Raw genomic sequence first — 18,012 nt, forward strand, 5'->3', positions numbered from 1 at the left:
AAGCATTTGTGTTTAGTGTGAGTCCTCCAGATCAGAGGTAGAAGAGATGACCAGGGATGTTCTCTGTTTAGTGAGTCCTCCAGATCAGAGGTAGAAGAGATGACCAGGGATGTTCTCTGTTTAGTGAGTCCTCCAGATCAGAGGTAGAAGAGATGACCAGGGATGTTCTCTGTTTAGTGAGTCCTCCAGATCAGAGGTAGAAGAGATGACCAGGGATGTTCTCTGTTTAGTGAGTCCTCCAGATCAGAGGTAGAAGAGATGACCAGGGATGTTCTCTGTTTAGTGAGTCCTCCAGATCAGAGGTAGAAGAGATGACCAGGGATGTTCTCTGTTTAGTGAGTCCTCCAGATCAGAGGTAGAAGAGATGACCAGGGATGTTCTCTGTTTAGTGAGTCCTCCAGATCAGAGGTAGAAGAGATGACCAGGGATGTTCTCTGTTTAGTGAGTCCTCCAGATCAGAGGTAGAAGAGATGACCAGGGATGTTCTCTGTTTAGTGAGTCCTCCAGATCAGAGGTAGAAGAGATGACCAGGGATGTTCTCTGTTTAGTGAGTCCTCCAGATCAGAGGTAGAAGAGATGACCAGGGATGTTCTCTGTTTAGTGAGTCCTCCAGATCAGAGGCAGTAGGGATGACCAGGGATGTTCTCTGTTTAGTGAGTCCTCCAGATCAGAGGCAGAAGGGATGACCAGGGATGTTCTCTGTTTAGTGAGTCCTCCAGATCAGAGGCAGTAGGGATGACCAACTCTTCACAAACACTCCTAGGTCTCAGAGTGGGTGACGTTACTGATTTAATGCTTTTAATGCATTTCAAATGTCATATTATGTTGAAATAGTTCAAGTACAAAAGGGAAGATAAATAAAGATAAATACTGGTTGCCCTTTTCTTGTGGCAACAGGTCACAAATCTTGCTGCTGTGATGGAACACTGTGGTATTTCACCCAGTAGATATGGGACTTTATCAAAATTGGATTTGTTTTCAAATTCTTTGTGGATCTGTGTATTCGGAGGGAAATATGTGTCTCTAATATGGTCATACATTGGGTAGGAGGTTAGGAAGTGCATCTCGGTTTCCACCTCATTTTGTGGGCAGTGAGCACATAGCCTGTCGTCTCTTGAGAGCCAGGTCTGTCTACGGCACCTTTCTCAATAGCAAGGCTATGCTCACTGAGTCTGTACATAGTCAACGCCTTTGTGTACTCTCTGTTTAGGAACAAATAGCATTCTAGTTTGCTCCGTTTATTTGTAAATTCTTTCCAATGTGTCAAGTAATTATCTTTTTGTTTTCTCATGATTTGGTTGGGTCTAATTGTGTTGCTGTCCTGGGGCTCTGTTGGGGTGTGTTTGTGTTTGTGAACAGAGCCCCGGGACCAGCTTGCTTAGGGGACTCTTCTCCAGGTTAATTTCTCTGTAGGTGATGGCTTTGTTATGGAAGGTTTGGGAATCACTTCCTTTCAGGTGGTTGTAGAATTTATCGGCTCTTTTCTGGATTTTGATAATTAGCAGGTATGGACCTAATTCTGCTCTGCATGCATTATTTGGGGTTTTACATTGTAAATGCAGGATATTTTTTTGCAGGATTCTGTATGCAGTCTCAATTTGGTGTTTGTCCCATTTTGTGAATTCTTATTTGTTGAGCCCCAGACCAAACAACCATGAAGGGCAGCGAGGTCTACTGTTTCAACTAACTAACTGTTTCAAGTATTTTTTAGCCAGATCCTAATTGGTACAGTATGTCGAATTTGATGTTCGTTTTGTTTGCTTAGAAGAACCCTGCCCTTCTTGTCTCTCAGATCATTCACAGATTTGTGGAGATAACCAGTGGCACTGATGTTTAGGCCGAGGTATGTATAGTGTTTTTGTGTACTCTATGGCAGTGGTTCCCAAACTTTTTACAGTCCCGTACCCCTACAAACATTCAATCTTCAGCTGTACCCCCTCTAGCAGGGTCGGCGAACTCTCAAATTTAGTTTTTTTTTCTCCATCATTGTAAGCCTGCCACACACACACACTATACGATACATTTATTAAACATAAGAATGAGTGTGAGCTTGTGTCACAACCCGGCTCGTGGGAAGTGACAAAGAGCTCTTATAGGACCAGGGCACAAATAATAATATAATAATAATCAATAATTTTACTCTTTATTTAACCATCTTACATATTACACCATTGAAGATGTTGAATAACATAATTAATGATTATTAATTATTGTTAATTAATGGTTAATGAGAAGGGTGTGCTTGAAAGGATGCACATAACTCTTAAATCATTTTCCACACAGTCTGTGCCTGTATTTCGTTTTCATGCTAGTGAGGGCCGAGAATCCACTCTCACATAGATATGTGGTTGCGAAGGGCATCAGTGTCTTAACAATGCGATTTACCAAGGCAGGATACTCTGAGCGCAGCGCAATCCAGAAATTTGGCAGTGGCTTCTGATTAAATTACATTTTCACAGAACCACTTGTTGCAAATTTCGATGAGACTCTCCTGTTCAGATCGATAAGTGGACTGGAGGCAGGGCATGAAAGGGACAACGAATCAAGTGGTTTGTGTCGTCCGTTTCGAGAAAGTACCTGCGTAATTGCGCATCCAATTCACTCAGTTACTTCGCTTCATCACATTTGACATTGTCCGTAGGCTTGAATTCATTTTCACACAAAAATATCATACAATAATGGAAAGACCTGTGTGTTGTTCTTGTTAATGTAGACAGAGAAGAGCTCCAACCTTTTTAATCATAGCCTAAATTTTGTCCCGCACATTGAATATAGTTGCAGAGAGTACCTGTAATCCGAGATTCAGATTATTCAAGCGAGAAACAACATCACCCAGACAGGCCAGTCGTATGAGAAACAACATCACCCAGATAGGCCAGTCGTATGAGAAACAACATCACCCAGACAGGCCAGTCGTATGAGAAACAACATCACCCAGACAGGCCAGTCGTATGAGAAACAACATCACCCAGACAGGCCAGTCGTATGAGAAACAACATCACCCAGACAGGCCAGTCGTATGAGAAACGTGTCATCATCGGTCAGACAAGTGGAAATTAAAGAAAACCGTTTGTCTCTCAATTTAAAAAACATGTCAATACTTTCCCCCCTTGATAACCAGCGCACTTCTGTTGTTAAAGCCTTACATGGTCGCTGCCCATATCATTACATAGTGCAGAAAATACACGAAAGGTCCAGGGGGTCTTTAACTAAGTTAACCATTTCCACTGTAATGTTCAAAATGTATTTCTAAGCTGTCAGGCATTCCCTTGGCAGCAAGAGCCTCTCGGTGGATGCTGCGGTGGACCCAAGAGCCTCACGGTGGATGCTGCAGTGTACCCAAGAGCCTCTAGGTGGATGCTGCAGTGTACCCAAGAGCCTCTAGGTGGACGCTGCAGTGTACCCAAGAGCCTCTAGGTGGATGCTGCAGTGTACCCAAGAGCCTCTCTGTGGATGCTGCAGTGTACCCAAGAGCCTCTCTGTGGATGCTGCAGTGTACCCAAGAGCCTCTCGGTGGATGCTGCAGTGTACCCAAGAGCCTCTTGGTGGATGCTGCAGTGTACCCAAGAGCCTCTCGGTGGATGCTGCAGTGTACCCAAGAGCCTCTCGGTGGATGCTGCAGTGTACCCAAGAGCCTCTCGGTGGATGCTGCAGTGTACCCAAGAGCCTCTTGGTGGATGCTGCAGTGTACCCAAGAGCCTCTCGGTGGATGCTGCAGTGTACCCAAGAGCCTCTAGGTGGATGCTGCAGTGTACCCAAGAGCCTCTAGGTGGATGCTGCAGTGTACCCAAGAGCCTCTAGGTGGATGCTGCAGTGTACCCAAGAGCCTCTCAGTGGATGCTGCAGTGTACCCAAGAGCCTCTCGGTGGATGCTGCAGTGTACCCAAGAGCCTCTTGGTGGATGCTGCAGTGTACCCAAGAGCCTCTAGGTGGATGCTGCAGTGTACCCAAGAGCCTCTTGGTGGATGCTGCAGTGTACCCAAGAGCCTCTCGGTGGATGCTGCAGTGTACCCAAGAGCCTCTCGGTGGATGCTGCAGTGTACCCAAGAGCCTCTCGGTGGATGCTGCAGTGTACCCAAGAGCCTCTCGGTGGATGCTGCAGTGTACCCAAGAGCCTCTCGGTGGATGCTGCAGTGTACCCAAGAGCCTCCTGGTGGATGCTGCAGTGTACCCAAGAGCCTCTAGGTGGATGCTGCAGTGTACCCAAGTGGCGTCGGGCATTACCACTCCACTATGTCTCCCTGTCATGGCTTTTTTTTTCAGTTTGTACAGCAGACCCTCATGTCAAGTTGAGTCAAAAGCTTTATTTTAAATAAACAAAACATGAGAAGACTTTGCCTTTGTTTTGTTTTGTTTGGTTGTCAATTAGGGTGTGCATGGTGAATACATGGTCTGTTGTACGGTAATTTGGTAAAAAGCCAATTTGACATTTGCTCAGTACATTGTTTTCATTGAGGAAATGTACGAGTCTGCTGTTAATGATAATGCAGAGGATTTTCCCAAGGTTACTGTTGACGCATATCCCACGGTAGTTATTGGGGTCAAATATGTCTCCACTTTTGTGGATTGGGGTGATCAAATATTGGGGAAGATACCAGAGCTAAGGATGATGTTAAAGAGTTTAAGTATAGCCAATTGGAATTTGTGGTCTGTGTATTTGATCATTTCATTGAGGATATACCATCAACACCACAGGACTTTTTGGGTTTGAGAGTTTGCATTGAATGTCTCCCTCCCTCCCACCCTCTCTTTCTCTCTCACTCTCTCCCTCCCTCCCTCCCTCCCTCCCTCCCTCCCTCCCTCCCCACCCAACCGACCTCCCTCCCTCTCTGCCCTCTCTTTCTCTCTCACTCTCCCTCCCTCCCTCCCACCCAACCGACCTCCCTCCCTCTCTGCCCTCCCTTTCTCTCTCACCCCCCTCTTGCTCTCTCTCCCCTCCCTCCCTCCCTCTCTTTCTCTCTCACTCTCCCTCCCTCCCACCCTCTCTTTCTCTCTCACTCTCCCTCCCTCCCTCCCTCCCACCCTCTCTTTCTCTCTCACTCTCCCTCCCTCCCACCCTCTCTTTCTCTCTCACTCTCCCTCCCTCCCTCCCACCCTCTCTTTCTCTCTCACTCTCCCTCCCTCCCTCCCTCCCTCCCTCCCTCCCACCCTCACTCCCTCACTCACTATCCCTCCCTCCCTCCCTCACTCCCTCACTCACTATCCCTCCCTCCCTCCCTCACTCCCTCACTCACTATCCCTCCCTCCCTGCCCCCCCTTTCTCTCTCTTTCATCTCTCTCTCTTTCTCTTTCCCCATGCCCTCCCTCCCTCCCCCTCACACTCTCCCTCTCTCTCTCCTTCCTCCAGATCCTGGCCATCCTGTCTATCCTGTTCATAATTCTCTCCACTATCGCCTTGTCCCTCAACACCCTACCAGAGCTCCAGGTGCTAGATGAGTTCGGCCAGGCCAACGACAACCCCCAGCTGGCTCATGTAGAAGCCATCTGCATCGCCTGGTTTACCATGGAGTACCTCCTCCGCTTCCTCTCTTCACCCAACAAATGGAAGTTCTTCAAAGGTAGATATATATACGCCTGGTCCCAGATCTATTTGTGATCTATTTGTGCTTGTCAACTCATTATCACTGATCTGCGACCAGGTCATATAGGCCAGACCTGCCTTTCAACTAAACTGGTTCTGATCCACTGCAGGATGGATGATGATCATTTGGTTTCATTGATCATATGTTTGGTTTTATTTAACCCATTTCATTGATCATATATTTGATTTGCGTTGGACAAATTTAGTTGCAATTCAGCTGGTTGATGTCAGGTCATTATTGTAAAAGAGAATGTGTTCTCAATTATATTTCCTGCTAAAATAAAGGCACAATAAATAAATGTTGCTGACACTTGTGCAACGTCTTGTTAAAAACATTTAAGAAAAACTCTGATTCTCTCCCTCTCTCTCTCTTCCCCCTCTCTCTCCCTCTCCCTCCCCCTCTCTCTTTCTCTCTCCACCTCCCTCCCTCCCTCCACCTTTCTCTCTCCACCTCCATCTTTCTCTCTCTCCCTCCTTATTATCTCTCCCCTCTCTCTCTCTCTCTTCCCTCTCTCTCTCTCTCTCTCCTTCTCTCTCCACCTCCCTCCCTCCACCTTTCTCTCTCTCTCTCTCCCTCCTTATTATCTCTCCCTCTCTCTCTCTCTCTTCCCTCTCTCTCTCTCTCTCTCCTTCTCTCTCCACCTCCCTCCCTCCCTCTCTCTCTCTCTCCCTCCCTCTCTCTCTCTCCCTCCTTATTATCTCTCCCCCTCTCTCTCTCTCTCTCTTCCCGCTCTCTCTCTCTCTCCTTCTCTCTCCACCTCCCTCCCTCCCTCCACCTTTCTCTCTCCACCTCCACCTTTCTCTCTCCACCTCCCTCCCTCCCTCCATCTTTCTCTCTCCCTCTCTCTCCACCTCCATCTCTCTCTCTCTCTCTCTCTCCCTCTCTCTCCACCTCCATCTTTCTCTCTCTCTCTCTCTCTCTCTGTCTTTATATCTCTTTCTCTCTCCCTCTCCCTCCCCCTCTCTCCTTCTCTCTCCACCTCCCTCCCTCTCTCCATCTCTCTCTCTCTCTCTCTCCTCTCTCTCTCTCTCTCTCTGCATGCTGGGAGTTTTTTGGAGTTTGAGTGTTTCATGTCCGAACTTATTTTCTTGGTTCTCTCCTTGGTCTTTTCTTTTCTATGGTGGAGGGTTAATGTTATTTTAGCAGTACCCACTGTTTTGTTTTACAAAGTTAGGATGGAAGAGGACAGAGTTTTAGTTTCTTGGGGTTTGGAAGGTATGGTGTGCGCGATGGCTTCTCAGCCTAGTGCGGAGGAGACGTTGTGGATATGTATTCAGCTGTGTTCCTGAGAATGGAGTAGGTTCTGCTCGCGGTCGGTGAACAGGTAGGAGCTGAATTTCTGCTTCCAGAATGAACAAAGCTGTGTTTGTGTTCATGAAAAGAGCACATTTGGTGGGTAGGCTCATTGCTAGTGGAATATTTGTAAGGTGTGTGTTGGTGCCAATTTCTCCTCTTTCAACTCCTTCGACCAGGGTGGTAGTCGCACATTTACCTCAAATCAGGAAAGAGCTGAGTCGTTTTGGTAAATTTGCTATCGGTTTTCGTGTACTGTAGCCAGGTTTTCAGGCAGATGTTTTATTCATTACAGAGGCAAGTGTTCATGTTTCTGAATAACAACGAGCAACAGTTAAATGAGCATTTAAAAGTGAGGCATGGGGTGGGGCTCTATGCAGAGTTTGCCAGCACAGATAGTCTACGGTGCTTTGAGTGTGGGGATTTGGGCCATAAGAGCTTTGTGTGCCACATAAAGGCTATAGACAAGGTGAGGGCACAAGCGCCAGTGGGGGAAATCGAGGTCAATGTGCAGAGGGCCATGAGACGCAGGCAGCAGAGGCTGGGTCTAGTCATGTTATAGATGGTGATGTAGTTGAGGCTGGGTCTAGTCAGGTTATAGATGGAGGTGTAGATGAGGCTGGGTCTAGTCAGGTTATAGATGGTGGTGTAGATGAGGCTGGGTCTAGTCAGGTTATAGATGGTGGTGTAGATGAGGCTGGGTCTAGTCAGGTTATAGATGGAGGTGTAGATGAGGCTGGGTCTAGTCAGGTTATAGATGGAGGTGTAGATGAGGCTGGGTCTAGTCAGGTTATAGATGGAGGTGTAGATGAGGCTGGGTCTAGTCAGGTTAGATGGAGGTGTAGATGAGGCTGGGTCTAGTCAGGTTAGATGGAGGTGTAGATGAGGCTGGGTCTAGTCATGCTATGGATGGATGGTGGATGAGGAGAGTACATTGGGGAAGGGGAAGAGACCAGGGGTGAGGAGGAGGGTGTCTAGAGGAATAAGAAAAAGGGGGAGAAGAAAGGAGTAGGGAGGGGAGGGGCTGGGGTGGTTAAAGGCACCATGGAACCTTTGCCTGGGGGGGTTAAAGCCACCATGGAACCTTTGCCTGGGGGGTTAAAGGCACCATGGAACCTTTACCTGGGGGGTTAAAGGCACCATGGAACCTTTGCCTGCGGGGGGTTAAAGGCACCATGGAACCTTTGCCTGGGGGGTTAAAGGCACCATGGAACCTTTACCTGGGGGGGGTTAAAGGCACCATGGAACCTTTACCTGGGGGGGTTAAAGGCACCATGGAACCTTTACCTGGGGGGTTAAAGGCACCATGGAACCTTTGCCTGGGGGGGTTAAAGGCACCATGGAACCTTTGCCTGGGGGTTAAAGGCACCAAGGCACCATGGAACCTTTGCCTGGGGGGGTTAAAGGCACCATGGAACCTTTACCTGGGGGGTTAAAGGCACCATGGAACCTTTGCCTGGGGGGTTAAAGGCACCATGGAACCTTTGCCTGGAAGGGGGGGGTCTGACCAGAGAGGAAGGGCAGGTGGTCAGGATGGGAGATGGAGATGAGGGGGAGGAAAGTGAGTCTGAGGAAGAGGATGATGAGGAGGCTTTTAGTTCAGACTCCTCCTCAATGGGTCCGGAGCCAGTCAAGCAGAGGGGTCAAAGTCCACGGTGAGGGACCTGACAAGGTTCCTGAATGAAACCAATGGGAAAATGTTTAATCTCTAGGCTTTATTTTTGTGATCTGAGAGAAAGTTTGTAAGATCAATACAACATGCTATAAAAAACGAGGGTCTTGGTGTCCTCTCACCCAGGAAACAGTTTAGGTTGAGGAAGTGGGTCACAACAGGAAACGGTTTAGGTTGAGGAAGTGGGTCACAACAGGAAACGGTTTAGGAAGTGTTCACAACAGGAAATGGTTTAGGTTGAGGAAGTGGGTCACAACAGGAAACGGTTTAGGTTGAGGAAGTGGGTCACAACAGGAAACGGTTTAGGTTGAGGAAGTGGGTCACAACAGGAAACGGTTTAGGTCGAGGAAGTGGGTCACAACAGTGAGTAAAGGTTTACCTTCAGACACTGTTTAGATGTATATTTTCTTTCTGACACTGGGGCTTTTTGAGCTTTGCTATTGGTCTCTTTCTCTGCTGGCTTTTCTCCCACTTCTTATTTGTAGGCCTCCAGGCTAATTTAGCTGAATTTACGTAGAGACCTGGGCAGTTTTGTCCTGGTTAAAGCAAAGGGAACACTTGTAAGAGCTAGGTTCTCCATGCTCAAGCAGATGGATGCTCCCAGCTCCTTCTTCTTTGGTTTGGAAAGACCGAGCCGTGAAGCCAAAGGGTCGTCTTCGGCTGTCTGAACGGCGGGTGACCTCTGTGGTGGGGGAGATGCAGGAATGAACTGTGGAGTTGTATAGGGCAGAAATGTGAGAACCTATGTGTGCTCAGGACTTGTTAGAATTTAACCCTCCTGGTGGAGTTTGAGGTGGTGGGAGGTAAAGCCCTCTACAACCTCTATGTTAAGGTTAGGAACATTAGGAGCCTAACAGGAGTGAAGGCACATCAGTGCCAGGGGGTATGTGGGGTGGAGAGTATGGTGGGTTTTAGATGGAGGGGGCTCTACAAACCCCCAGTACCAAAGAAGACACTGTGATTCATGTGTTTTCTCTGTGCACCAGGTTAATGCCTTTAATGTCTCTATTGGAATGTCTGTGTGAGAGGTTGGGGGTGGGTTTTAATGTTGGGAAAACAAGCCTCAGGGTGGGGGATAACAGAACCTATACTATATTTAATGGGATGGTCTCTGAGTGCCTCAGGGTGGGGGGATAACAGAACCTATACTATATTTAATGGGATGGTCTCTGCCTCAGGGTGGGGGGATAACAGAACCTATACTATATTTAATGGGATGGTATCTGAGTGCCTCAGGGTGGGGGGTAACAGAACCTATACTATATTTAATGGGGTGGTCTCTGAGTGCCTCAGGGTGGGGGGATAACAGAACCTATACTATATTTAATGGGATGGTCTCTGAGTGCCTCAGGGTGGGGGATAACAGAACCTATACTATATTTAATGGGATGGTCTCTGAGTGCCTCAGGGTGGGGGATAACAGAACCTATACTATATTTAATGGGATGGTCTCTGAGTGCCTCAGGGTGGGGGGATAACAGAACCTATACTATATTTAATGGGATGGTCTCTGAGTGCCTCAGGGTGGGGGGATAACAGAACCTATACTATATTTAATGGGATGGTCTCTGAGTGCCTCAGGGTGGGGGGATAACAGAACATATACTATATTTAATGGGATGGTCTCTGAGTGCCTCAGGGTGGGGGGGTAACAGAACCTATACTATATTTAATGGGATGGTCTCTGAGTGCCTCAGGGTGGGGGGGTAACAGAACCTATACTATATTTAATGGGATGGTCTCTGAGTGCCTCAGGGTGGGGGATAACAGAACCTATACTATATTTAATGGGATGGTCTCTGAGTGCCTCAGGGTGGGGGGATAACAGAACCTATACTATATTTAATGGGATGGTCTCTGAGTGCCTCAGGGTGGGGGGATAACAGAACCTATACTATATTTAATGGGATGGTCTCTGAGTGCCTCAGGGTGGGGGGATAACAGAACCTATACTATATTTAATGGGATGGTCTCTGAGTGCCTCAGGGTGGGGGGATAACAGAACCTATACTATATTTAATGGGATGGTCTCTGCCTCAGGGTGGGGGGATAACAGAACCTATACTATATTTAATGGGATGGTCTCTGAGTGCCTCAGGGTGGGGAGGATAACAGAACCTATACTATATTTAATGGGATGGTCTCTGCCTCAGGGTGGGGGGATAACAGAACTATACTATATTTAATGGGATGGTTTCTGCCTCAGGGTGGGGGATAACAGAACTATACTATATTTAATGGGATGGTCTCTGAGTGCCTCAGGGTGGGGGGATAACAGAACCTATACTATATTTAATGGGATGGTCTCTGAGTGCCTCAGGGTGGGGGATAACAGAACCTATACTATATTTAATGGGATGGTCTCTGAGTGCCTCAGGGTGGGGGATAACAGAACCTATACTATATTTAATGGGGTGGTCTCTGAGTGCCTCAGGGTGGGGGGTAACAGAACCTATACTATATTTAATGGGATGGTTTCTGCCTTAGGGTGGGGGGATAACAGAACCTATACTATATTTAATGGGATGGTTTCTGCCTTAGGGTGGGAGGATAACAGAACCTATACTATATTTAATGGGATGGTCTCTGCACGCCAGGGTGGAATTTGAGTTCTATGAAATTATGAATTGTGTGGAAATGTTTCAGGAGATATGGTGTGTTGGGGGCGCTGTCTGTACAGCTGGGGAAGATTTGGTTATTGTGATGTGTGGTGGTGTTTTTGTATCGTGGTGTAGAGGGCAAGGTGAGTATTGTACATGTAGGCAGTACTGCAGTACAATAGATTTTTTGGGGTGTTTTGTTTTTAAGGGGTGGTGAGGGTGGTGAGGTTTTAATGAAATGAGAATGTTTCAATTAAATAAAGACAAAAAAAGTCAAAAGTCGCTGTCCCTCTCTTTCTCTCCCTCCTCTCTCAAAGGTCCCCTGAACGTCATTGACCTGCTGGCCATCCTCCCTTATTATGTCACCATCTTCCTGACGGAATCCAACAAGAGTGTTCTACAGTTCCAGAACGTTCGGCGTGTGGTGCAGATATTCCGGATCATGAGAATATTGAGGATTCTGAAGCTGGCCAGGCATTCCACAGGGCTGCAGTCTCTAGGTCTGTATGCATGTTGTTTAGCCCGGTGTATCATAATCCTGGTCCTGGGGACCCAAAGTGGCCCACATTTCAGTTTTTCCCCGAGCACTACGCAGCTCAGTTGATTCATGGAATCAGGTGTGTAGTGCAAGGGGGGGGGGGGGATGTAAGTTTAGGTCCACAGAACCAGGATGAAGAAACACTGGTGTTTTCCTCATTGACGGATGACGTTCAAGTTTTTCTAATGTAATGTAATGTAATCTAGGCTTCACCCTGAGGCGGAGTTACAACGAGCTGGGCCTGCTCATCCTCTTCCTGGCCATGGGCATTATGATCTTCTCCAGCCTCGTCTTCTTCGCCGAGAAGGACGAAGACGCCACCAAGTTCACCAGCATCCCCGCCTCCTTCTGGTGGGCCACTATCACTATGACTACGGTGGGTTACGGTGACATCTACCCTCAGACTCTGTTGGGTAAGATAGTCGGGGGTCTCTGCTGTATCGCCGGGGTGTTGGTCATCGCTCTGCCCATCCCCATTATAGTCAACAACTTCTCTGAGTTCTACAAGGAGCAGAAGAGGCAGGAGAAGGCCATAAAGAGGCGTGAGGCCCTGGAGAGGGCCAAGAGGAACGGTAGTATCATCTCCATGAACTTGAAGGATGCGTTCGTCCGGAGTATGGAGCTGATGGATGTAGTCGTGGAGAAAGGAGGAGAGGACAACCAGCTGTCTCCCAGCTGGGCCGGCATGCACAAATACACTGCCTCCGACATCAGCCTGAGGTCGTTGGATAAGAAGTACCCCGAGTCCGTCCTCCTGGGGTCCACCCACCACATCACCATCACCACCAGCGGTAGCCCAGAGCGGAGGCCCCTCAGTAGCTTTCAGTATAAAGGCCGTATCCCAGAATTCAGAGGCAGTACCTCTCAGCTTCTTAACGCTCAGAACCTTGAGATCATGTTCAACCAGCTGACCAGGTCTCAGTCCTTTACCAACCTCAACACTTCCTGCTCTGTGAGCACTGTGAGCACCTCCGCCACCACGGCAACCTCTGTATCTTCGCGGCAACAGCACCCAGGGTCCCCGCCCTCCCCGGCCCGGCCCCCACAGGAAGTAGAGCTGGAGAGGCAGGAAGTCCCACCCTCTTCCTCGACAGAGCCCCTACTGAAGGAAAGCGAAGCAGTACGCAGCCTGTGGAGCATGGACAGCTTCGCCAGCTGCAGGGCTGAGTTCAGGGAGGGCTCTGGATACGGAAGAAAGTTCCCTCCGTCTCTCGATCTCCTCCCAGAATTGAGGGTCAACGATGTCCAAAGCCTCCAGGACGCCGCCTCCCTCAAAAACAGCATGTATGAGTTTGTCCCCTACAACCAAGATGTCTGCACACAGTTCCCGAGAGACGACGTGGAGAACATCCGTAGCACCCTGAGAGACGGCATCAACCCTGTCGTCAAGGGGACCAAAGAGCTAAAGCAGAACTTCATCAAGGGCCCATCCACCGAGCACCCCCCGACACCACCCAGCACCACCTCACCCCATGACATCAGCTTCAGCTTCCTGGAGAATGAATCCCCAGAGAGGGAGACCTCGCTGCTCCATCCCAGCACAAAGGCCGTCATCCTGGGCACAGAAGACGAGACCAGCCCCCTGTCCCGCGACAGGCTGGTGGTGGACACCCCGCCAGGGGATGAGGAAGGTCAAGGTTCGTCCAACGAGGAGAAGAATCAGATGGAAGCGGCGGGAACGGCAGGGGGGGCACCGGCAAGGTCGACACGGAACTGCACCCAGGATGTGGTGGCGGTGGTGGGAGGAGGGGCAGGTGGGGAGGGCAAGGTCGACAGCAACCAAAGTGGACATGACAAAGCAGAGAACCACATGTTTACACCAGAGATGAACCTGATGCCCGGAGACGGCAGTATGTCCCCGACCTGCGAAACCAGCATGTAACCCACTGGGACTACGTTTCATTAACCTGACCCTTGACCTGCTGAAAAAGACCGAAGATGAATGAGGAGATATTGGAAAAAGAGAACACAGACAGTGAAATAGTGGAAGAGATATTTGCATGGCATGACATGAACGAGAAACTCATAATAATAATAATATATGCCATTTAGCAGACGCTTTTATCCAAAGCGACTTACAGTCATGTGTGCATACATTCTACGTATGGGTGGTCCCGGGAATCGAACCCACTACCCTGGCGTTACAAGCGCCATGCTCTACCAACTGAGCTACAGAAGGACCATACGGACAGAGATCATTTATCCAAGTATGAGGACATTTTTCTGATCCCGATGTATATTTCAACCGTGTTCCTTTTTATTCTGGCAACAAAATGCACGGAGGGATTTATCTTTAAAAAGCATGCATTTAAAAATAAATACGTATACATATTAGGTACTTGGCTGAAAGCGCTCCACTGTACGTAATATGACAACATTACATTTAACATTTAAGTCATTTAGCAGACGCTCTTATCCAGAGCGACTTACAAATTGGTGCATTCACCTTATGACATCCAGTGGAACAGCCACTTTACAATAGTGCATCTAAATCTTTTAAGGGGGGTGAGAAGGATTACTTTATCCTATCCTAGGTATTCCTTAAAGAGGTGGGGTTTCCTGTTGACAAAAAAAGGCAATGCACAGAAGAAGAGACAGAAGAAATCCATGTTTGCCAAAAAAGGTACAAATATTTCCAATGTGAGGAGAATGGAAGTAAAATACATTGACAGACCTCAGACAGAGTGTGTATCCCAAATGGCACCCTTGTACCTTAAACTGTATAGTGCCACAACTCTTTCCCTATATAGAGTAGTGCACTTACGTAGGGCATAGGATGCCATTTGGGACGTCGCCAGAGTGTTGCAACGTAGCGACCTATGACAAACATATCACAACGTTTCGTGGAAATGCAATGTGTATAAAAACCACGACAGCTATGTCATGTTTTTGGCGTTAATGATGAGATTTATGTGTGTGAACTTTAATGTCATTAACATTATTGTTTTATGTTTTTATTACAATTGGTTTGTCATTATTAAAAAGACCTTAGGCTAAATGACCAGAATATTATTATTTTTATAATTATTTATGTTAGAAAGAAGGATTTAAAAATAAATAAATAAATTCTTCCTCTCAAGTACACAACTATAAATTGCCTAAATCTGTAGTTAGTGAGGACAACTGGCAAATGCTTCAGCTACTCGCTTAAACATAGTAAATAAGCATTTATATCAGCAAGCAATATAGGTTTATAGAAAGAATAAAATCATTAGGCTGGTTGAAATACAACACTATACCCTTTTTCATTTCTTTGATTCACACTAAAATCACACTAATAATAATAATGTACTTCTGAATGTAGCTTTTCCAGATTTAAATTCTCTAACAACAGTAAAAATAGGCCTACAGTTAGTTAAGATAATGCTAGATCTATTTGGGCAGTGGGGAGGATCCGACTTAATAACAAGTTTATTGATCAACCTGATAGATATGATAGTCATTGATTCTTGCATATGCCGTAGCTCTTCCTTTAGACAATGTCAACAATGGTACATCCCAAGTAGCACCTTGTTTCCCTATGTAGGGCACTACTTTTGACCAGAGTCCCATAGGGGTCTGGTCAAAACTAGTGGGCTTTGTAGTGGGCTTTATAGTGGGCTTTGTAAGGAATAGGGTACTACCGTGTTGGAAGCAACCAATGACAAAATATCACAGAGAAAAACTCAAGTACAGTTTATTTGAACTGTCAGAGCTTGTATCTATCAATCTATCAGTGCATCCAAGCTGCTAAATAGTGTCATCAGTAAATGTGTGCTTTTATTTTCCCTCGTGGGTGGTGGGTCTGTAGTACCATCAGAACCGATGGGTCTGTAGTGTCATCAGAACCGGTGGGTCTGTAGTGTCATCAGAACCGGTGGGTCTGTAGTTCCATCAGAACCGGTGGGTCTGTAGTACCATCAGAACCGGTGGGTCTGTAGTGTCATCAGAACCGGTGGGTCTGTAGTATCATCAGAACCGGTGGGTCTGTAGTGTCATCAGAACCGGTGGGTCTGTAGTGTCATCAGAACCGGTGGGTCTGTAGTACCATCAGAACCGGTGGGTCAGAACCGGTGGGTCTGTAGTACCATCAGAACAGATGTAGTGTCATCAGAACCGGTGGGTCTGTAGTATCATCAGAACCGGTGGGTCTGTAGTACCATCAGAACCGGTGGGTCTGTAGTATCATCAGAACCGGTGGGTCTGTAGTGTCATCAGAACCGGTGGGTCTGTAGTATCATCAGAACCGGTGGGTCTGTAGTACCATCAGAACCGGTGGGTCTGTAGTACCATCAGAACCGGTGGGTCTGTAGTGTCATCAGAACCGGTGGGTCTGTAGTACCATCAGAACCGGTGGGTCTGTAGTGTCATCAGAACCGGTGGGTCTGTAGTATCATCAGAACCGGTGGGTCTGTAGTGTCATCAGAACCGGTGGGTCTGTAGTACCATCAGAACCGGTGGGTCTGTAGTACCATCAGAACCGGTGGGTCTGTAGTGTCATCAGAACCGGTGGGTCTGTAGTACCATCAGAACCGGTGGGTCTGTAGTACCATCAGAACCGGTGGGTCTGTAGTACCATCAGAACCGGTGGGTCTGTAGTACCATCAGAACCGGTGGGTCTGTAGTGTCATCAGAACCGGTGGGTCTGTAGTACCATCAGAACCGGTGGGTCTGTAGTACCATCAGAACCGGTGGGTCTGTAGTACCATCAGAACCGGTGGGTCTGTAGTGTCATCAGAACCGGTGGGTCTGTAGTATCATCAGAACCGGTGGGTCTGTAGTACCATCAGAACCGGTGGGTCTGTAGTACCATCAGAACCGGTGGGTCTGTAGTACCATCAGAACCGGTGGGTCTGTAGTATCATCAGAACCGGTGGGTCTGTAGTACCATCAGAACCGGTGGGTCTGTAGTACCATCAGAACCGGTGGGTCTGTAGTATCATCAGAACCGGTGGGTCTGTAGTACCATCAGAACCGGTGGGTCTGTAGTACCATCAGAACCGGTGGGTCTGTAGTACCATCAGAACCGGTGGGTCTGTAGTGTCATCAGAACCGGTGGGTCTGTAGTATTTCTAGTTTATTATTATTGTCATCCCGATCATCTGATAATTCAAAACATTTATTTGTCATATTGCTCTTCTCTTGGACTGTACAGGATTATGTTTTAACCCTGAACGATTTCATTCAAACTTTAAAACACAAACTAGTACTTTCCCTGCTTTCTTTTTTTCACTAAATGAAAATATCTGTTTTTATGTTGCTGTTTATTACAATTTTCTGCTGGAATATATATATATATATATATATATTTGTTTTGTTTTATTCATGAGGTGGCCAGTCATATGCCTTTGTTTTATTCATGAGGTGGCCAGTCATATGCCTTTGTTTTATTCATGAGGTGGCCAGTCATATGCCTTTGTTCATACTCTAGTACTGTACAGAAAATTATCATTTTTATAGGAAGAATTCAGGTCTTTATAGATACAACTAATATTATTGAGTTCTCAGGCTTTCTATCTATCAACACTCTGATGTTTCGATTGAATGTAGACTTTGTTTTCCATTTACAGGTATTATAATATCAGCTAGTTATGGCTATTACTTTATAAAATATGTTTTGTGAAATCCACATTGATGTGTTGACTACCAGGGAGCAGCTGGGAGCAGCTGTTTCTGGATATCTTCCCCCTCATCAACTTATCATTGGATTGGCTTAACAGCAGGGAGGTAGGGAGAGAGGGAGAGAGAATCATTGGACCTCAGACAGGAAGACAACCCTCTGGGTGAATCAATCGCTCTGATTGGCTCCTGCTGAAGCCAAGCCAATGATGTCAGTATTGTAGATAAACTGAAGGAGCAATGGGTAAAATCCCCATGGAATTCGTAAGGGAAGAAGGGTCCATTGGGTACTGGTCAGGACAGGGAGGGAGACAGTTTTTTGGGATGCAGGGAGGGACAATAATCTTTGAGCAAAATGAGACCTTGTTTCTAGGTGACAGCTGTATGAAGGGAGAGAGAGCAGTTCTTAGGTGTGAGTGTGACCAGTCATTGTAGACCGTGGTCAACAGTGATCCAACCTTCCCGAGCACACATATGAAACACATATGAACAATGGCTATATAGCTTTATGCAGACACAAGGGAATGCAACCTGGTCTCAGTTGCATTTTGTATTATTCTGTACGTAAAATCCAAGACACTCCATTTAGTATGTTATGTTTGGTATGGCTACATAAAAAAGTAAAGTAAAAAATGAAAAGGGAGGATTGGATGGGTCGGTGTATAACAAGAACATCTAGCAAATCAAAGATTACGATTTAAAATCTCATCATGGACATCTTTAGCATTT

The 18,012-nt window shown here is 47.0% G+C and overlaps 1 protein-coding gene across 1 annotated transcript in view; it reads left to right on the top strand.

Moving 5' to 3' along the window:
- Positions 1–14,159, top strand: part of LOC118379214 (potassium voltage-gated channel subfamily B member 2-like) — a 368,839-nt gene extending 354,680 nt beyond the window's left edge. Inside the window, exons 3-5 of the mRNA XM_052484130.1 lie at positions 5,348–5,558; positions 11,465–11,647; positions 11,892–14,159. Of these exons, the coding sequence (XP_052340090.1) occupies positions 5,348–5,558; positions 11,465–11,647; positions 11,892–13,567 (2,070 nt within the window). The 3' untranslated portion in view covers positions 13,568–14,159. The remainder of the gene's footprint in view (positions 1–5,347; positions 5,559–11,464; positions 11,648–11,891) is intronic.
- The last annotated feature ends 3,853 nt before the right edge of the window (positions 14,160–18,012 follow it).

The sequence above is a fragment of the Oncorhynchus keta genome, chromosome 28 (assembly GCF_023373465.1).
Source record: "Oncorhynchus keta strain PuntledgeMale-10-30-2019 chromosome 28, Oket_V2, whole genome shotgun sequence".
NCBI lineage: Eukaryota > Metazoa > Chordata > Actinopteri > Salmoniformes > Salmonidae > Oncorhynchus > Oncorhynchus keta.